Consider the following 22,325-nt stretch of genomic DNA (forward strand, 5'->3'; position numbering starts at 1 on the left):
CTTCATGCACTGTCTTGTCTGAATGGCTTTAAAACTAACAAAAGTGACTCCTCCCTAAAAGTCTGAGTCCCACTGAAAGGGTTTTTCTGTGATTGTGACCATCTTTTCTGTGCTTCAGTTTCTCTTTCCGCAGGGAGAAAACTTTTCCTGTAATGGATTTCTAACATATTTTTAATGAAGGTGGTCCTAGACCCTGTGGCTTTTGAACTCAAGGTATAATTAAAGGTATGAAATGTAAGGAAATGCTCGAATCTTTACATAGCATTTACTCTAAGTTTTTATTTTGTTCAGCCTTTTAGTTGTTAAAAATATACATATCAAAATCTTATTTATTTATGTCTTGTTCCCAAAAAGACTATGGATGGAATGTCTCTGCTAGAGATTTCATGATCTAAATTGCTGCTACAAAACTTAACAATCAAGACCTCTTAAGTATTCACTTGCAATAATAAAATTATCTCTTCTATACGAAAGATTCACTGAGTAGGCCAGGCATGGTGGCTCACGCCTGTAATCCCAGCAGTTTGGGAGGCCCAGGTGGGTGGATCACCTAAGGTCCGGAGCTCAAGACAAGTCTGGCCAACATGGTGAAACCCTGTTTCTACTAAAAACACAAAAATTAGCCAGGTGTGGGGGCACATGTCTGTAATCCCATCTACTAGGGAGGCTGAGGCAGGAGAATCGCTTAAATCCAGAAGGTCAAGGTTGCAGTCAGCCGAGATTGTGCCATTGCACTTCAGCCTAGGTGACAGAGTGAGACTCCATCTCAAAAAAATTAAAAAAAAAGCTTCCTTTCCAACTTAGACCTCACAGAATGGCTCCTGCAAAGAAGGGTGGTGAGAAGAAAAAGGGCCATTCTGCCATCAATGAGGTGGTGACCCAAAAATACACCATCAACATTCACGAGCACATTCACGGAGTGGGCTTCTAGAAGTGTGCTCCTCGGGCACTCAAAGAGATTAGAAAATCTGCCAAAAAAGAGATGGAAACTCCAGATGCATGCATTGATACCAGGCTCAACAAAGCTGTCTGGGCCAAAGGAATAAGGAATGTCCCATATCGAATCCGTGTGTGGTTATCCAGAAAACATAACGAGAATGAAGATTCACCAAATAAGCGCTGTACTTTGGCTACCTATGTACCTGTTACAATTTTCAAAAATCTACAGACAGTCAGTGTGGACGAGAACTAATTGCTGATCACCAAATACATCAAATAAAGTTATCAAATTGCAAAAAAAGAAAGATTCACTGAGTAGTGGGCATTAGCAATTACTGGTATGTTTACATCTTCGCCATAGTTAATGAGCACATTTTATCTTGAAACACGCTTTTAAACATGTGTTTATGTCCCTCCTACTCCAAGCACCGTCACAGATTTAATCTGGGCTGAGATTGAGCTCCCCTCAATTGGAATCTGTGGTTAGTGACAACAATCAAATTCCTAAAGAAATGGAGTTGCCCAGTGGAAGCTCCTGTCTAAATTATTCTTGCCCCGGTGACTACCCTCAAGACTAGCTTTAGACAAACTAAACGTGGTTTCAAATCAGCTCCAACTCCAGATTCAAGAAACACTGGATCTTTGACCAACATACCCAGGTATATCCTAGATAGGAATACTGTCAGCCTCATGCTTGTTTTATTATGGTGGCAAAATGGTCACCACAGCTCCAGATATCACATCTGGGTTAAAGTTTCCTACTTTATTTATTTATTTTTAAGACACGGTCTCATTCTATCACCCAGGCTGGAGTGCACTGGTTGATCATGGCTCACCATACCCTTGACCTCCCAGGCTCAGGTGATCCTCCTACCTCAGCCTCCTGAGTAGCTGGGACTACAGACATGTACCACCACACCTGGCTAATTAAAAAAAAAAATTTTTTTTTTCAAGACAGGATTCTGCCACTTTGCCCAGGCCAACCTCAAACGCCTGGGCTCAAGCGATCCACCCTCCCTGGCCTCTCTAAGTGCTGGATTACAGCCTGAAGCCCCGTAATCCCACCTGGCCATGCTCTACTTTCTTTAGGAACTATTCTTCTTTCCTAAAATCCCTCTTGCAGACTTTTATCGACATCTCCTTGTCAGAAATGGACTATGTGGGTCACTCCCAGCTGCAAATATGGCTGAGAAAGTATCTGAATTTTTATTCTCTATTACAGGCGTCAACAACCTTTCTCCGTAACTACCAAGATAATAACTAGCTTTGGCATTGCAGGCCTTTTGGTTTCTGTTACAAAGACTAAACACTGCCATTATAGTGCAAAAGCAGCATGGATAATATATAAATGAGCAAATGTGGCTGTGTTCCAATAAAATTCCATTTACGAACACTGAATTTTGAATTTCATATGATTTTCATAAAATATTCTTCTTCTTTTGATCTTTCTTCAACCATTTAAAAAGGTGAAAACCATTCTTAGGTCACAGCTAAACAAAAGTAAGCAGCGTACTGGATTTGGGCCACGGTGTGCCCACGTGTGAGAGGAGCGCAGGAAGGGCTTTGGGCAGTCCATCCACAGTACTGATGCATACAGTTTCTATGCCTTGAATGTAGGATATTGGAAAGTGATGGCAAGCTCAATCTATCAGATCCACTTTAATTTTCCTGAGAGCCACAAGAAAAGCCTGCTTCTAAATCATGTTGTTTATCATGAGCAAACTAAAGTTGACCAAATACCTTTAACACCGAAAATCGGTATTGCTGATCTCCTGGGACAGGAGGCCTACTGTATTTTACATCTTTTGTTTTAAGTTGTCTTATAGTGCTTGCAAAACTAGATCAGATCTGACCTGAGAAAACTCTAGAATACAGTCTAGTACTGTAACCAGAAAATTGGCACTGTAACATAGACATTTGCATAATTCCTCAAAGTTCTGTTTGCATAAGCTTTTTGAAAATTCAGAGATGAAAATACCCTAGATATATTTATTCAGAGACAGGGTCTCACTGTGTTTCCCGGGCTAGAGTACAATGGCATGATCATAGCTCACTGAAACCTTGAACCCCTGGGCTTGAGCAGTCCTCCTGCTTCAGCCTCTGGAGTAGCTGAGACTATACACACACACCACCACATCTGGCTAACTTAAAAATGTTTTTGTAGCGATGGGGTCTGGCTATGTGGCTCAAGCTGGTCTCAAGCTCCTGGTCTCAAGCAATTCTCCCATCTTGGCTTCCCAAAGGACTGGGATTACAGATGTGAACCACCAGATCTTGTCCTAAACACTATTTAAAACAGAAGAGTAATATATTAGATATGTTGATCTATAATCATTCTTTTTGAAAATAACTTTAAAATATTACCTGTTCATTTACTTAGAAATTTCTTGTTTTTGAACTTCACAGTTAATTTCATAATTATAATGTATTTATGTATAGGTGTATAAATATATATAAACTATATATATAATTATAATAAAATAATACAACATTATAACTATACTACACACACACACACCCACACACACACATATATATATTTAATAGGCAGGACATTCTCTTTCTTAAGAAAATAAACTCATTGAGTTACATGGCTTAAAAGTCTAGGGATTCAAGCATGGATCCAGATACCCAAATGCTATCATCAGGGCTGGGTGTGATGGCTCACGCCTCTAATCCCAGCATTTTGGGAAGCTAAGGTGGGCGATCATCTGAGGTCAGGATTTTGAGACCAGTCTGACCAAAATGGTGAAACCCCATCTCTACTAAAAATACAAAACAATTAGGTGTGTAGTGGCTCACACCTGTAATCCCAGCTAGTTGACAGCCTGAGGCAAAAGAATCGCTTGAACCTAGGAGGCAGAGGTTGCAGTGAGCGATACCATGCCATTGCACTCCAGCCTGAGTGATGAGCAAAACTCAGTCTCAATAAATAAATAACAAATGCCATCATCAGAATGCAATCTTGCACCATATTTCTGGTGTAAGAGGGCTACCAGCACACATCCCACCAGGGCAGCATTCCCTGGAGAAGAATAGCTTTTCTTTTCCCTAGTATTGGGTCTCATTAAACTGACTTACCCATCTATGCACCATCAGTACCGTCAAGAGGTTGAAATATGTTGATTGCCGGGCGTACGCTGTGTGGTTGAGTGTGCTCTCAAGAGCCGGGGCTATGATGAGGATGGCTGGTTTGTCTGAACTATGTAGACTGAGTGTAGAAAATAAGTGGTTCCTCAAAGGAAAAATCAGGGTGAAATGATTCGGGAAAAACAAAAACAATTGTCTCCATTTGACTTTTAACAAAAGAGTCAGGAAGGGAATATAGAGACGGAGAGAAAATGAATGCGGAAGGAGAAAACTGTGGGAATGTAAAGAAAACGTCTTTTAGTAAGTTGGACAAGGTCAGTGTTTCGTGATTTTGGATGTATCAGAAAATCTAGGTAGTTAAGAAAAGAAAAGATTCCTGCACTCTACCCCAGGCTGAGTAAATCAGAATCTCTGAGAGTGGAATCTGGGATTCTGTAAGCGTTTTAATCGCCCGAGGCAATCGAAATGCAGCTTAGCCATAGACTCACTTTGGGAACCATTGAACAGAACTGCATGAAAGCACAGGCTCAGCTGCAAGACAACCTCGAACTACAGAGGCCTGACCAAGAAGCTGATTTCTTTCTCACCTAATAGTCTGCAGTCGGATGGTCCAGGATGGTGGGTGGCTCTGCTTCATGTGTTCACTCAAAGACCCAAGTTCTTTCCATCCTGTTGTTCACCAGCCCCTAGGGTGTTGTCTGTCTGTAGAGCTGAAGCTGGCTGCTACCACATCCACATTGCAGCTCATGGGGAAAACGGAAGGAAAGGACTGGAGAAGCATGGAGTTGTATGTTAAGGCCGAGGCTCAGAAGTGGTACACACCACTTTCACTTTCATTATGTTAGCCTGAACTTAGCCACATGGCACAGCAAGCTGCAAGGAAGCTGGAAAGTGTAGTCTTTCTCTCACCTAAGACATAAAATTTTGTCTTGTCTCTCAAAATACAAGCGTGCGCGCGCACACCACACACACACACACAGGTGGGCATATGCTGAGCTAAAATCAGACACTTGAAAATTAAACATTCATTACTTTCAGTTAGACATCGTAAATTGAATGGTTTATTTATTCCTTCCTGAAACTCTACTGAATAAAGGAATGAAAATGGTCAAAAGTAAAGATGTCCCAAAGAAAACAGGAGAGGAGTTAAGAGGAGAAAGTGATGTCAACACTACTTTGCAAAATGGAAAACAGATGGACAAGTGGAAACTGACCTGGCAGCGCAGAGCAAGCAGAAACTTACTGCCAGGAAGAATTGGAAGGGGAAGTCGAGTAAGGAGTAAGCTGATACCCACTGCAGAACCTGGGAGAAGCTGAGCTGTGGAAGGCACCACCTATCTCTGAAGGTTGGGGGTGGAGGGAACCGAATCCAGAGAGAGGAATGGGAAGTCCCTTGAAGTAGCAGTCAGGCTCTCAGATTTCCTGCCCTAGTTCCTGGAGCATCGTCACCCCCTACCTAGATAGGCACAGGAGCTTTGCTCTTGGAAATTCTAGGAACCTCTGAGCTCTGGGACTCCAGGCTCAACCTAGGGGGTGGTGGTGGTGAAGTACTCTTAAAGTAAAGTACTTCTTATTAGATGGTAAATTCCTTAGTCCCCTTCCCACAGTAGGTTCCCATGATCCTAGGCAGCCAGTTTTATATTCCTCCAATAGGAGATTGGAGGGTTCTATTCTGGGGAAACCGACCTACAGAAGAGAGAAGACCTGCCAGGTTCCAATTTCTGTAGGTCCCCATCTGCCACACCATAGCAAAGGCCACCAACAGTCTTCACGCAGAGCTGCCGCTCAGCTTTTAGTGACAGTGCTGCTCATCCAGGAATCACTAGACATTTCAAGAAACGCTTCAACAGGAGAGAATCTACCAAACAGGGAACATGGGAGAGATGGAGACAGCAGGAGAAAACTTCAGAAAATGGTAATTGATATTTTTGGAAAGATAAGAGAAAATTTTACAACAGTAAAACAAGAACGGAATGCAATGTAAAAAGGAACATTTATTAAAAAAGGAAAGTGACATAACTCCGTGGAGAGGATGGGTGGAGGAGAAAAATAGGTGCGAGAATGCGAGGGAGTCAAATCCTCCATTTGCATGGGAGAGTGCCAACAGATGAGGTCTAAAATAAAAAAGTGAAAAGCAGCAGCTTCAGCATGCAATGTAGAAATATAGAAGAAGCAAAAAGAGTTGAAAATGACTGATTCTAGAAGCAGGATTGGAAGGGGAAGAAGAAGAATGCTGGATTTCATTATGAGCTAGGACTGTTTGATTAATCCATGCCCATGATGACATTAAATTGTCTTTTAATATTTTTATTGGTTTCAATATTGACATCTTTTATACTTTAAAATCACAAAAAATCACTACTTCCTATTTTAAAGACTACTTTCCAACAAGATGTCAGGATGTAAATGTACGCGAAGTCTCTATGCGCAGTGATCAGCGTGAGAGTAGCGTCAAAGCACGAGGGTGAAGAGGCAATTTACGAGGGAACACTTGGACTTAAGACCTGAGATATTTGAAAGAATCCCAGAACTTTCATGGGAGAAAGTGGGAATTCCTATTTTAAGAAGTCTGAGCAAACTGTCATAAACCAAGCTGCCAAATGTCTGCAGAGGGTTGGCAGGTGTTGTAGAAACTGCAGATCCTCTGGTTTTAAAATTTTGTTTATATATTTGAATAATTGGAAGTCAGTTTGTTTGGATAATATCCGGAAATGAAACTTGTTTTTCTTTTTAAGTTATAACAGAAATGCTTTGCATAGCTTTAGTCAAACGCTACTAATTGACTCCTCAAAAAAGAAAATCCTCCCATCTCCCTGTCTGTCTTCCTCTCAGCCAAGAATACACTTGTGACCTAGTTCTGGTCAGTGAGATATAAGGGAGTCTGCTTAGGGGCTTATGGGTTCTTTCTTCCACCTGATAGGAGGTTGGTGCACGGGGAGCCAGATTCTGCTTCCTGCTTTTGAACAGTGTGAGGATGTCATTTTGCAGCTTTCTGTGGTCACCTTAGCAAACCACAAGGGCAATTCCAAAGGAGTTACAAAGACGCCACTCCAAAGCCCTGGCGTCGATACATCCCAAGCAAACACCAGTAACTAACAGCAGTCTCCCTGTTATGCAAGAGCCATACGGCCAAGGTCAATCAGGCTTTCTGATATTTGCAACCAAAAGTATCCCTACTCTCACCATTGGTCCGAATATGCCACTGTGGGATTTTTACAAATGATATCATGGTCTCGGTGATGAGGCAGTATTGAGTAAAGGGAGGTAAAATGATTTACTTACATCAATCTGATTATTCCATTCCATTCATACATTTGTAAGAAAATTTACAACACAGCCTCTCGAGAGGTGTGCCTTGACACACAAATGTTCCACGTGTGATGACTTTTTGACCCCTCAATCCTGGGGGTTACCAAGAGAGGACTGGAGTGGCAGGAGTCTCTAGGGCTACCAGAACCCCAGAGCAGTGAAAACTCCCTCTGGGCCTCTTTACCTGTTTACCCAAAGCACTGTGCAAATCTAATCCTTTCTTCAGAGTGCTGTCAAGGGAAATATGCCATGAAGCCAAACTCTGGGATTTACCCATGGCATTCATGTACATTCTCTCTCTTGGTTTTCACAGGAGCATTCTGAAGTTATTATTAATCTCATCTTCCAAATGCAGAAACTGAGATTTAAATATCAGCACCCCAATCTGTACAGCCATTTGGTGGCAGAGTCAGAATTTGGAACTAGAGCTCCAGACTCACTCTACTGCTGCAGAGAAAAGGCACCCTTATTATTCCCAGCTCTCCATCCTCATTGCACACTTTCCTCTGAGCCTACCTGACAATGGTGGACTTTCATTGCTGAGAGGGGGTGGTGGGAGGAGGAAGTGAATGGGGTGATGTGATGTAAGCCAGGAGAACAAGGGTGGTTCAGCCAGCTCAAATCTCTTTGTCCATGGTCTGTGAAGATGTGACAAGACCAGAGAAGCCAGAACAGAAGACAGAGGCCACATTGTTCTGCTGGCCTGGGGCCGAATGTACTTCCTCACCATGTGTTTCTTTAGCCTCCTGAACTTTGCTTGATGGCATTGTACTGGCCCCTGTGCCAGCTGCTCAGGGTGGGAAAAAGAAGGAAGATTTTGTGTGGGAGCAGGCTGGGCTATGTCCAAGCGTATGTGGCATTCTGCTTGTTTCTTTAACTTCTAGACCTGTTTGTCTGAGACGTTCAGCCCTGGGGCTACTGCTAGATAGAATGTTTTATTTCTACTTGTGAACCAGGATGGTGGGGATCTGGAAGAGAATTAGAGGCATCTGGGAAGCAGAGGGTTAGTCCAGCCTTCTCCAGGATGAATGCATTTCCCCAAATCACAAAACTGGTTAGTGATAGAGGCAAGAAAGGGATGAAATTCTCCCCCAAGGTAGTAGAGCTGGCTCAGGGAAAATCCAGTTTGGGAGCAGCTTCCTGGATGTGTGACCTTAGCCAAGAAACTTCCCTCCAAGCTGGAGGTTCTCCATCTGTAAAGTAGGGATTTAAAAAGTGCCTTTTCTGCAGGAATGAAAGAAGTGGTTGAGGTTATTTATGTAAAGAGCCAACTCTACTGCCTGAGCACACAGGATGTGCTCAAATGTTTCGTTTCTATTATTACTGATTCCTAGACAGCTTCTCTCTGTTCAGTTCTGCAGCTCTTTAGTGTGCTAATAGCTAACTGTGAGGAGCGCAACAAGAAGTGTTCCATTCATCAAAACACACTTAGAGCTGGGCTAAGTAACTCACATCTGTAATCCCAGCGCTTTGGGAGCCTAGGATTATAGGTGTGAGTTACTCAACACAGGTCTAAAGAGTTCAAGACCAGCCTTGGAAACCCTGTCTCTACTAAAAATACGAAAACTAGCCAGCCGTGGTGGCATGTACCTGTAGTCCCAGCTACTTGGGAGGCTGAGGCAGGAGAACCACTTCAATCCAGGAGGCAGAGGTTGCAGTGAGTAGAGATAGTGCCACTGCACTCCAGTCTGGGTGACAGAGTGAGACTCTGTCTCAAAAAAAAAAAAAAAGAAAAAAACAAAGAGATCAGCCTGGGCAACATAGAGACTCCACCTCTATAAAAGATTATCAAAAAACAATTGGCTAGGTGTGCGCGCCCGCGTGTGTGTGTGTGTGTGTGTGTGTGTGTGTGTTTCCAGCTACTCAAGAGGCTGAGGTGGGAGGATCACTTGAGCCCAAGTGTTTGAGGCTGCAGGGAACTGTGACCATGCCTCTGTACTCCAGCCTGGGTGACAGAGTGAGACCCTGTCTTAAACCAACAAAAAAACCAAAACTCAAAACAAAAAAACCCCTCACTTTACTATATGTAAGTAATAACTTAATAAAATTGAATTTTGTTTTGAAGTATTTATTCTATGACAAACCATCAAGCCTCATTAAAAACATGTAACGCTGTCATTTCAGCAACTCCTTACTCAATTACAGCTGCAATTTAAACCATGACAGCTAAAGGTATCCGTTTAGAGGGAACTGAATTTTTAAAAGTGTTTTAACATTAGTCTAACGTAGGTGTAATGAATGTCAACTTGAGTGCAGTTATAGATATTTGCCCAGAGTATTGCATAAGGCTTCTAAAATCTCTGCAACCAGTTTTAAAAATGAGCCCTGTGGTTAAACAATGATTGTTTGGGGGTGGTGGGGAGTTTAAGGAAATTGCTTATTTTCCCTTGCAGTTTATATGATTTTTCTTGCCCAAAGATTTGAACAGTTTTTAATGAACTCCAGACTTCATTTCTCTAAAGCTTTGTAAAGTTAGAATACATTTTCCTGCTTTCCCTTCACCCAAGCCGAGGTGACCTAGCTCCCTGGGAACCTGCTGACAAGGGTGACACTCTCATGGTGGCATCAAGATCTACCCTACATCGGAACGATCCAAGATGGCCGATTGCTAACATCTCGAGATTGCAGCTCCCAGCGAAAGCTCAGACAACGAGAGGACACCACACTTTCAGACAAATTTTGGTCACTCACAGAGCAGAAGATTCCCAGTGGAGGAGCTCCATGGGTCGCCAGCGCAACTCTTGTGGCCGGCACAGCAGTTTCGCCAGTATCTTGGCGCGGCAACTCTTGGTGCAGAGAAAACGGGACTGGTTCCCCTTCTGACCAAGGTTTAGAGGAGCCACACGGGTCGCCAGCGCAACTCTTGTGGCCGGCGCAGCAGTTTCGCCAGTACCTCAGCGCGGCAGCTCTTGGTGCAGAGAAAACAGGACTGGTTCCCCTTCTGACTGAGGTTTGGAGCTCCAGGAAGGCAGAGTCGCCTATTAGGGACTCAAGAAGGAAGCCAGACTGGAGATTCCTGGGCAGAAAAGCACCATCAGTCTTAACTCTGCTGTTTTGGCCGGCGCAGTGGGTTGCTCATATTTCGGCCCTGGGAATTAACAACTTGGACGTCCACTCAGAGACCTAATTTGAAAGTTGGTAATTACAAAGACGACAGGTGGATAAATTTACAATGATGGGAAGAAACCAGCATAAAAAGGCTGAGAATACTCAAAATCAGAACGCCTCTCCCTCTAAAGAGGATCACAGTTCCTCATCAACAAGGGAACAAGGCTTGATGGAGAACGAGCGCATCCCATTAACAGAATCAGGCTTCAGAACATGGATAATAAGAAACTTCTGTGAGTTAAAAGAACATGTTGCAGCCCAATGTAAAGAAACTAAGAACTTTGAAAAAAGGTTTGACGAAATCCTAATGAGAATAGACAACTTAGAGAGGAATATAAGTGAATTAATGGAACTGAAGAATACAATACAGGAACTCCGAGAAGTATGTACAGGTTTAAACACTCGAATTGTTGAAGCAGAAGAAAGGATATCAGAGGTAGAAGTCCAACTTAATGAAATGAAACAAGAAGGCAAGTTTAGAGAAAAAAGGATAAAAAGGAATGAGCAAAGTCTCCAAGAAATGTGGGACTATGTGAAAAGACCAAATTTACGTTTGATAGATGTACCTGAATGCGACAGAGAGAATGAATCCAAGATGGAAAATATTCTTCAGGATATTATTCAGGAAAATTTTCCAAAACTAGCAAAGCAGGACAATATTCAACCCCAGGTAATACAGAGAACACCACAAAGATATTCCTCAAGAAGAGCAACCCCAAGGCACATAATCGTTAGATTCACCATGGTTGAAACGAAGGAGAAATTACTAAGGGCAGCCAGAGAGAAAGGTCAGGTTAATTACAAAGGGAAGCCTATCAGACTTATAGCAGATCTCTCAGCAGAAACTCTACAAGCCAGAAGAGTGGGGGCCAATATTCAACATCCTTAAAGAACAGAACTTTCAGCCTAGAATTTCATATCCAGCCAAACTAAGCTTCACAACTGAAGGAAAAATAAAATTTTTTATGAACAAGCAAGTACTCAGAGATTTTATTACCACCAGTACTGCTTTACAAGAGCTTCTGAAAGAAGCATTACACACAGAAAGAAACAACCAGTATCAGCCTTTCTAAAAATACACCAAAAAGTAAAGAGCATCAACATAAAGAAGAATTTACACCAACGAATGGATAAAACAGTCAGTTAACATCAAATGGCAGTAATCCTAAATTTAAATTGACTAAATCCCCAAATCAAAAGTTACAGCCAAAACCCAACGGCATGTTACATCCAGACCCATTTCACTTGCAAGGATTCACAAAGACTCAAAACAAAGGGATGGAGAAAGATTTACCAACCAAATGAAGAGCAAGAATAAATGAATGAATAAAAAGCAGGAGTTGCAATTCTCATATCTGATAAAATAGATCTTAAAGCAACAAAGATATAGTGGTAAAAGGATCAATGCAACAAGAAGAGCTAATGATCCTAACACCCAGATACATAAGACCTATAAAGAGACTTAGACTCAATGAGACAGAAAATTAATAAGGATATCAAGGACTCGAACTCAGATCCAGAACAAGTAAACTTAATAAATTTTTATAGCGCTCTCCACTCTAAATACACAAAATATACATTCTTGTCAATACCACATCACACCTACTCATAGGTTTAAATGAAACATTGATTGGCCATTATTAATACCCATTTTTTTTAGAATAAAGCAACATTTTCCTTCTTTCTCCCTCTTTTTCTTCCTCTTTCTTCCTCTCCTTCACTCCTTTATTTCTTTCCTTCTCTCAAAAAAAAAAAAAAAAAAAAAAAAAAAGATCTACCCTACATCATTATCTGTGAACATCTCTTACTTTCTCTTCTGGATATTTAGCTTTTAGAAGTCAGGGGCTGTATCTAAATGATGTTCCCATTCCTCAGGGTTCCGAGTATAATGCTGAATGCAAGAAAAAGTCAGCCAATCATTATTGCTAACGGATAAAACAGAATTAAGAAGTGATGTATTGTTTCATAAAGAACCTGAATAAATAAAGGGAAAACACGAACAAAATACTGTTTCATTATTGTTCATGGGTAGAAGCAGAAATGAGAAGTAATGTGTTGTTTCAGAGGGCACTTCAGGTCCTTGGTTTAGTAAATAGACAATCTTCCATTAACATATCAGTTATTTCCAAATGAATGCTTGTGACTGAACCTGGAATTAGGGCACCAGGACTGTAAGCCCAGCTCTGTGACCAGCACACTGTGGAAACTTGGCCAAGTCCCTGGGGCTTCTGAATATCAGTTTCCTTCTCTGGACAATGAAGGTATTGAAGTCGTTATTTACATCATCACCCAAGTTTCTTCCAGTTTTAGTGTCTACCAAGTGTCTCCTCTTGGTGTCGTCTCAGTTTCTTGGACACAGGAGACTCTCAGGAAATGCCTGTGAGTTGATTGAGGGAGTCAGTTCAGTAGTTTGACTTTCGCACAGTTTATTTTGCCAAATCTTTTTGTCTCATCCAGGATTCTAAATCTAAGGTCTCTACCCCTGTAGGCTTTACGTTCCCATGAACCCCACCCCCAAAGGTAGGCCTCAGAATCCTGTCATTCATTATTGGTTTACTCGACCTTCTTTTTATTAGCAGCACTTGTCACCACTTGAAATTGTCGTGTATCTTTTGTCATCAATTCTGCGCCTGAGCTCCACACTGCATGTGAACACACACACACACACACACACACCACTGTAAGTTCCAGGAGGGTAGCACTTCATTCTGTCTTATTCACCACTGCATCCCACAGTTCACAGAACAAGGCCTGGCACTCAGTAGATGCTCAATAAACATCTGCTGACTGAATGAATGTGTAAGCCAAGTAAGTCCCAGTTCCATTCCACATTCCCCAAACTCACACATCCAATTCCAAAATCTTTTTAAACTATGTAACTTCTGGAGCTTCTAGAATAAGTAATACAAGGAGGTGGGAATATATTCCAAATATACATCAAGCTTCCTAAAACTCCTCTTTACCCTCCCATCTCTCCCACATTTCACACATCAAGGCAGAGATACGTTGAGCTGCTTTTTCTCATTCTCCCCAAGGCTCTTTATACTGCACACTTGTCATCCTCATATCTTCTCTCCTCTGTGCCCCCAAATCTATTCTTTTTGTTGAGATATAATTTATGTACCTTAATATTTAACTTTTCAAAGGCTACAAATCAGTGATTTTTAGTGTACAACCATCACCAACTCCAGAATGTTTTCATTACCCCATAAAAAAAAAAAACTGTACCCGGCTGGATGCAGTGGCTCATGCCTGTAATCCCAGCACTTTAAGAGGCCAAGGCAGGCAGATCACGTGAAGTCGGGAGTTCAAGACCAGCCTGACCAACATGGAGAAACCCTGTCTCTACCAAAAATACAAAATTAGCCAGGTGTGGTGGCGCATGCCTATAATCCCAGCTACTCAGGAGGCTGAGGCAGGAGAATTGCTTGAACCTAGGAGGTGGAGGTTGCGGTGAGCTGAAATCACACTATTCCATTCCAGCCTGGGCAGCAAGAGCAAAACTCCATCTCCAAAAAAAAAAAAAGAAAAGAAACCCAGTCCCCCCCCATTATTCCTTTCTTCCAGCCCCTGGCAACCATTAAGCTACTATCTGTCTCTATTGGTTTGCCTATTCATGGCATTTTACATAAATGAAATGCTGCAACCTTTTATGCCTGGCTTCTCTCCTTTAGCATCATGTTTTCAAGGTTCATCCATGTTGCAGCATGTAATACATGAGTACTTCGTCCCTTTTCATGACTAAATAGGATTCAGTTGTATAGAAATACCACATTTTGTTTACCCATTCTTCAGCTGATGGGCATCTGAGCTGCTTCCACTTTTTGGCAATTATGAATAACGTTGCTATGAATATTCATGTGCCAATCTTTCTGTGAATATTTCCTTTCTATTTTCTTTGGTGCACACCTATGAGTGTAATTGCTAGGTCATGTTTAGCTTTTTTGAGGAACTGAGAAATTATTTTCCAGAGTAGCTGAGTCACTTTTACATTCCCATCAGCAACATGTGAGGGTTCTAATTGTCCACGTTCTTATCAACACTTGTTATTGTTCATCTTTTTTATTCTAGCCTAGTTGATGTAAAGTGGTGTCTCATTGTGGGTTTTGATTTGCATTTCCCTAATGGTGAATGAGACTAATGAGACTGAATATCTTTTCATGAGCTTATTGGCCATTTGTCTACCTTCACTGGGGATATGTCTTTTCAAATTCTTTGCCCATTTTTAAATCTAGCAATTTGTCTTTCTATTGCTGAGTTGCTAAGAGCTTGTCACATAGTCTGGATACAAGTCCCTTGACAGATAAATGACTTGTGAATATTTTCTCCCATCCCTTGAGTTGTTTTTTACTTTTGTAATTTTGATGAAGTACATTTTATCTACCCCAGATCTATTCTTACCTTCTACATCAGCGCCCTGACCTTTCTTAGGTAAATCAATCCAGCCTCTCTTGTTACATCCAATTCTCCTTTCTACATGTCCCTGATCTGTATAACAAAGATCCTGAGGAAAGTGGAGCAAAATGTGAAAAGATAAATAATGTCTGTGACCTCCCATATTTTCATATTTTTGTTCTTTTCTGATATACGAAAATACTGTAACCACCCAACGGATTCACCTTACTGCCCAGACAAAGCTGATTTCTCGAGACAGGGGAATCACAACAGAGAGAGAATAATTAACTCAGAGCCGGCTGAGACGGAGACGGGAGTTTTGTTATTCCTCAAATCATTCTCCCCCAACATTTGGGGATCAAAGTTTTTAGAGACAATTTGGTGGGAGGGGTGGAGCAGTGAGTCAGAGAGTGCTGATTGGTTGGGTCGAAGGTGAAATCAAGGGGCGTCCCTGTCTTCTTGTGCTGAGTCAGTTCCTGGGTGGGCGGGGGTGGTCACAAGATCAGATGGGCCGGTTGCTCCATCTGGGTGGTGCTGGTTGATCTGCCAAGGGTAGAGTCTGCAAAACATCCCAAACACTGATCTTAGGAGCACTTCAGCAAGGGTCAGATTCTTGTAGCCTCCAGCTCTGTGACTACTAGACCATAATTTCTAAGCTTGTGGCTAATGTTAGTAGTCTAGTCTCTAAGCAAGAAGAAAGTTTCTTACAGGAAAATTCTGTTAATCATCTTTGTTTTAAAGTACAAAATGATTTTCTCCCAAAATTAGTTCCACCTATGCCCAGGAATGAACAAGGACAGCTTGGAGGTTAGAGGCAAGATGGAGTCGTTTAAATTTGACCTCTTTCACTGTCTCAGTCATAATTTTGCAAAGGTGGTTTCAATATTTAGGCACAGTATGCATCTTTCTGAGGGTACGAGTCTATAGATTTATTTCATCAGATTTTCAAACCGGTCCTTGATGCCAACAATATTAAGAATTGTGCATGTAGCCTCATTCTCTTGTTTTTCAGGAAAATGAGACCTAGAGCACTTGAGTGATTTGGCCAAGGCCACCTAGCTTGCTAGTGACAGTTCTGCAGATACTCAGTATCTTGGTCTGTTTTTTGTTGCTGTAAAGGAATACCTGAGGCTGGATAATTTAGAAAGAAAAGAGGTTGGCCTGGCACAGTGGCTCATGGCTGTAATCCCAGCACTTTGGGAGGCTGACACAGGTGGATCATGTGAGGCCAGGAGTTCAAGACCAGCCTGGCCAACATGGTAAAACCCCAACTCTACTAAAAATACAAAAATTAGCCAGGCATGGTGGTACCCACCTGTAATCCAAGCTACTCGGGTGGCTGAGACATGAACATCACTTGAATCTCAGGAGGCAGAGGTTGTAGTGAGCCAAGATCGTGCCACTGTACTCCAGCCTGGGCAACAGAGCAATATCTGTCTCAAAAGAAAAGAAAAGAAAATAGGTTTATTTGGCTGACGGTTCTGCTGGCTGTATAAGAAGCATGGGCATCTACTTCTGATGAGGACGTCAGGGAGCTTCTCCACTCATGGCGGAAGGTGAAGGGGAGCTGGTGTATGTAGAAACCACATGGTCAGAGAGGAAGTAAGAGATGGGGCCAGGCTCATTTTAACAACCAGGTCTGGGGAGAATGCATAGAACAAGAACTCACTCACTACCCTGCCCACACACAGGGAGGGCAATCATGTATTCATGAGGGATCTGCCCCATGACCCAAATATCTCCCATTAGACCCCACCACCAACATTGGGAATCAAGTTTCAACATGAGATTTGGAGAGATCAAACATCCAAACTAGAGCACTTAGGTTTCCTTATCTTTCTCCCTAACTCACCATCACACCATCCCACTGTACCATAATGCCTATAGAATTTCCACATTGCAGGTAAATTTCTCTTGGAGTAGCACATGAATCCAATACCAATATTTTATCAAATATTTATTTTTCAGAGACTAAGACCAGGCAGAATTGACTCAGAAGGCTGTGTGGGAGCTCGAGAACAAGGTGAGTCTTGCTGGAAAGCGGCAGCATTGGTCCTGAGGCTCCTCTGAAGAAGCTGCAAGCCAGTGGCCTGGCACGGTGGCTCACACAGGTAATCCTAGCATTTTGAGAGGCCGAGATGGGCAAGCTACTTGAGCCCAGGAGTTCAAGACCAGTCAGGGAAACATGGTGAAACCCCAACTCTACACAAAATATCAAAAATTAGCCAGGTGTGGTAGCATGCATCTGTGGTGTCCCAGCTACCTAGGAGGCCGAGGTGGGAGGATCACTTGAGCCTGGGATGTCAAGGCTTCAGTGAGCTGTGATCACGCCACTGCACTCCAGCCTGGGCAAGAGAGTGAAACCCTATATCAAAAAGAAGAAGGAGGAGGAGGAGGAGAAGGAGGAGGAGAAGCTGCAATCCTGATGGAACCCAAATTAAAAAGTCACAAAATGAAGAGTAGGGGAGGGGATGGTGAAGATACATCACCACCTGGCCTGGGCTCAGTTGGAAACAAACTGCAGATTTAAGTCAAAGAAGGTGCACATGGTGAGGGATGGATGAGGAATCAAGGAAATTAACTCTTACTTAGCAAAGTGGGGAGCAAGAAAGATGGTACAACTGACAACCCTAAGTGACCCCTTTTCCCATTCTAAATAATAGAGTTTCTTCACGTGCTGCAGTGAAAGACTCAACTTTCAGTCCAGGTCTGGTGGCTCATGCCTGTCATCCCAGCACTTTGGGAGGCTGAGGTGGGCGGATCACATGAGGTCAGGAGTTTGAGACCTGCCTGGTCAACATGGTGAAACCCCATCTCTACCAAAAATACAAAAATGAGTCAGGCTTGGTGCCATGTGCCTGTAATACCAGCCACTCGGAAGGCTGAGGCAGGAGAATCACTTGAACCTGGGAGGTGGAGGTTGCAGTGAGCCAAGATCATACCACCACACTCCAGCCTGGGAGACAGAGGTAAAGTCCATCTCAGAAAAAGAAAGAAGAAAGAAAGAGAGAAAGAAAGAAAAGAAAAAGAAAGAAAGAAAGAAGGAAAGAAAGGGAAAAAAAAGAAAGAAGAAAGAAAGAGAAGAAAGGAAGGAAGAAAGGAGAAAGAAAGAGAAAAAGAAAGAAAGACTAACTTTCTGGCCAACTTTTTCCTTTTTTTTTTTTTCCTGTTAGTAAAGCAATTTTTAAATGCTTACTTGGGCTTCAAGGTGAATATTTTGGCCAAAAAGTCTGCCTGGTGTAGTAATATGGTAGCAGTGTTTATTTCCTGGCATTGGTAATGGTACTATTTATGTGCAATGTTGACATAGGAAAACTGAGTGAAGGGCATGTGGGAATTCTGTACATTTTTTTTACAACTTTCCTGTAAGTCTAAAATTATATCAACATAGAAAGTTAAAAATTAAAGAGAAAAAACTATGGCTGCATTTTAAAATTTTTTGCATTTCCAGAAATTTATGTTTTAGCAATATTTTCTTTATGAAATCATAATGCAAAATAGCAACCAGTAAACAACCAAACATAGCAAGCCTTATTGAACTTGTATATTTATTTTATTTTATATTTGGAGATGTTATATTTTTAACATTCAAAATTTAAATATTAAAGAGTATGAAGTGAAAAGTTTTCCTCCACTTTTAGCCACCACTCATATACACACGATTGCATATACCAACAGTTTTTTTTTTTTTGAGACAGAGTCTTGCTCTGTCGCCCAGGCTAGAGTACAATGGTCTGATCTCAGCTCATTGTAACTTCCACCTCCTGGGTTCAAGCAATTCTCCTACCTCAGCCTCCCGAGTAGCCGGGATTACAGGCACCCCCAACCATGCCTGGCTCGTTTTTGCATTTTTAGTAGAGACAGGGTTTCACCATATTGGCCAGACTGGTCTCGAACTCCTGACCAGCCGCCTTGTGATCGGTCCACCTCGGCCTCCCAAAGTGCTGGTATTACAGGCGTGAGCCACCTTGCCTACCAAATACCAACTTTTATACAAGTGGTTGTGAACTCATAAACAATTTTATGATATTTTGAAGTTAATTTTAAGGAAACAAAAGATATGACAATAAGGCGTCATCTTTGCTAATCCCATTCATACAACAGAATATTCTTATTTATTTATTTACTTTAGACAGAGTCTCGCTCTATCACCCAGGCTGGAGTTCAGTGGTGTGATCTTGACTCACTGCAACCTCTGACCCTGGTTCAAGTGATTCTCCTGCCTCAGCCTCCTGAGTAGCTGGGATTACAAGAGCCCCCCGCCCCCTGCCCCGCACCATGCCTGGCTAATTTTTGTATTTTTGGTGGAGATGGGGTTTCACCATGTTGGCCAGGCTGGTCCAACTCCTGACCTTAAGTGGTCCGCTCCCCTCAGCCTCCCAAAGTGCTGGGATTATAGGTATGAGCCACTGCGCCCAGCCTATTATTATTATTATTGAACAGGGTCTCAGTCTGCCACACAGGCTGGAGTGCAGTGGTGCAATCAGTTCACTGTAACCTCAAACTCCTGGGCTCAGCCAGGGGCAGTAGCTCATTCCTACAGGTGATTACAGCACTTCGGGAAACCAAGGCAGGAGGTTACTTGAGCCCAAGGGTTTGAGACTAGCCTGAGCAACACAGTGAGATCCTGTCTCTACAAATAATAAAAAAATGAGCCAAGCGTAGTGGCACAGGCCTGTGGTCCCAACTACTCTGGAGGCTGAGGCAGGAGGATTGCTTAAGCCCAGGAGGTCACGAGGTGGATGCTGCAGTGAGCCATGATCATGTCACTGCACTCCAGCCTGTGCAACAGAGAACCTGTTTCAAGAAAACAAAAAAAGGTGACCAATCTCGTGTACTTCATTCCACGTTCTCCCTCCACCTTTCATTCTGAAGCTAACATTCATTGATTTCAAATTTCACTTTTGTGCCTAATGTAGTCACATGTCTATATATATATTTTTTTTTTTTTGAGACGGAGTTTCGCTCTTGTGACCCAGGCTGGAGTGCAATGGCTCAATCTCGGCTCACCGCAACCTCCACCTCCTGGGTTCAGGCAATTCTCCTGCCTCAGCCTCCCAAGTAGCTGGGATTACAGGCACGCACCACCATGCCCAGCTAAGTTTTTGTATTTTTAGTAGAGGCGGGGTCTCATCATGTTGACCAAGATGGTCTCGAGCTCTTGACCTCATGATCCACCTGCCTCGGCCTCCCAAAGTGCTGGGATTACAGGCTTGAGCCACTGCGCCCGGCCCACACGTCAATATTATAGCAATTGCTAGTATGCCTCTTGGCAGAAGAGAGGAAAACCAATTCCTCCGCCCTGGGGACTGCCCTCAGAGCAGCTGATGCCATCCTGCAGCAGAGTCCCATGACATCAGGACACACACAATCAGGGTAGCTGAGCTGGTGGTGGATTATTCACAGAGGCTAAGAAGTGTAACACAGGAAATAAGTCAAGACCCCTCTTTGCCATTTAGACTCTGAAAGCAGTGGTCGGTGGCATTCTCCCGCTACCCACCAAACACGCCACTTCCTTTTCTTCCCTCCAGCCTCAGACTTCTTTTCTCTCTTGCTCTTGCACGCACACCACGTAGTGTTACAGGAAGGCCGTGGACTTGGGAACCAGGTTGGCCCATGTGTATGGCCACATGGCTCACCTCCAAAGTGTGGACCACAAAGTTCATGCCAACCTCTCAGCATTTCACTCCCCAGCTGCAAAATGAGCATAAGAAGCCCTACTCAAGCTTCTACTTCTCAACCTTCTGTGCCAATTACGTCTCCAGCTTCTGTGACAAAGAAGAGCCCACATGAGAAAGGGATTTGACTGGGAGCCACCAGCCACCCACTGAAGTTGAATAAGTGTTAGCTCTCTACTCTGGATTCTTCTATTTCTTTCTTTTTGTCTTCATTTCATCCCTCCTTTCCTTCCTCTCTTTTTTCTCTTCCTCAACCTGTTATCCCTTATTTCTTTTATTGGTTTTCCTTCCCACCGGCCTCTTCCATGTCCTACATCTCATACTTTCCTTCACTTTATTATGACATGGAAACCATTGTGGATTCCTGATGAGAAAGGACAGGGGAATGAGACAAGACCTTGCCTGACAACTTTATCAACAAAGCCTGTGGAGGGAATAAGAATGAGGACTGCTAAATAGAGTCCATAGATAATCCACACATAGATACATATTTATTACATGCATGGAGTTACCCATCATCCTGTTTAGTAACCTCTATGCTAATTATACATTAAGTCCAGAAAAATACGCTCTCCTATCTTGGACTGCCTTCTATAGTATTGCAATGCCAGCTGCAAGCTTGGGGTCAGGTTAGCAGGTCAGCAGAAGACCAGGAAGTGCAAACAGATGGCCTCCATCTACCTCTGCCCCAAGTTCTAGATGGCATACAGACTTAAAAACAAACTTCTTATAAAAGTCCTGATTTCTAGTGTCTATTAAAAAAAATGAGGGTGGGAGGAGGGAGAGGAGCAGAAAAGGCGACTATTGGATATTGGGCTTATTTCCTGGCTGATAAAATAATCTGTACAACAAACCCATATGTACCCCCAAACCTAAAATAAACGTTTTTTTAAGGCCAGGCACGGTGGCTTACGCCTGTAGTCCCAGGACTTTGGGAGGCTGAGGCAGGCAGATCACTTGAGGTCAGAAGTTTGAAATCAGCCTGGCCAACATGGTGAAACCCTGTCTCTACTAAAAAATACAAAAATTAGCTGGGCATTGTGGCAGGTGCCTATAATCCCAGATACTCAGAAGGCTGAGGCAGCAGAATCCCTTGAACCCGGGAGGCAGAGGTTCCATTGAGCTAAGATGGTGCCACTGTACTCCAGCCTGAGTGACAGAGTGAGACTCCATCTCAAAAAATTTTGTTTGTTTGTTTTTTTAAAGTAAGCCGGGTGTGGTGGCTCATGCCTGTAATCCCAGCACTTTGGGAGGCTGAGATGGGTGGATCACAAGGTCAGGAGTTTGAGAGCAGCCTGGCCAACATGGTGAAACCCCATCTCTACTAAAAATACAAAAAAATTAGCCAGGCAGGGTGGCACATGCCTGTAATCCCAGCTACTTGGGAAGCTGAGGCAGGAAAATCACTTGAACCTGGGAGGTGGAGGCTGCAGTGAGCCGAGATCACATCACTGCACTCCAGCCTGGACCACAGAGCAAGACTCTGTCTCAAAAAAAGAAGTAAATGAGAAGGCCTGGCAACCCTGGGGCTCACATTTCTGTATGGCAACAACTGTCAGGAGAGGAGCCGTGAGGGTGCCTGTTTAGAAAGGGCTCACGCTCTCCACTTTACCCTGATCCCTCCTGCCCCCTAAAGCAGACCATTTGGCTGGTTTCACTTATTTATGTTACTGACCTGGTTTTCTGAAAGCATTTGGGTTCAGGAGATCTGGATTCTCCTTTCCCTAAACTCTGTCATGCAGAACTATGGGGTAAGGGGAGGAAAGAAAAGATGGGAGAGCAGCAAAGTCCTCCGGGCTTTAAAAA

At 42.9% G+C, this 22,325-nt stretch overlaps 1 protein-coding gene and 1 pseudogene across 2 annotated transcripts in view; both read left to right on the top strand.

Moving 5' to 3' along the window:
- MOGAT1 (monoacylglycerol O-acyltransferase 1) overlaps window positions 1–22,325 on the top strand; it is a 90,205-nt gene that overhangs the window by 55,199 nt on the left and 12,681 nt on the right. Inside the window, exons 7-8 of one of the 2 annotated variants that reach the window (XM_078328684.1) lie at window positions 16,810–16,864; window positions 17,505–17,919. In XM_078328684.1, coding sequence (XP_078184810.1) covers window positions 16,810–16,816 — 7 coding nt within the window. In that variant the 3' untranslated portion in view covers window positions 16,817–16,864; window positions 17,505–17,919. Of the gene's footprint in view, window positions 1–16,809; window positions 16,865–17,504; window positions 17,920–22,325 lie in introns of those variants that run through there. The other variant, XR_008482292.2, reaches the window with a different exon arrangement.
- Window positions 680–1,324, top strand: LOC144576718 (large ribosomal subunit protein eL31 pseudogene; annotated as a pseudogene).

Source organism: Callithrix jacchus, chromosome 6 (assembly GCF_049354715.1).
Source record: "Callithrix jacchus isolate 240 chromosome 6, calJac240_pri, whole genome shotgun sequence".
Lineage (NCBI taxonomy): Eukaryota > Metazoa > Chordata > Mammalia > Primates > Cebidae > Callithrix > Callithrix jacchus.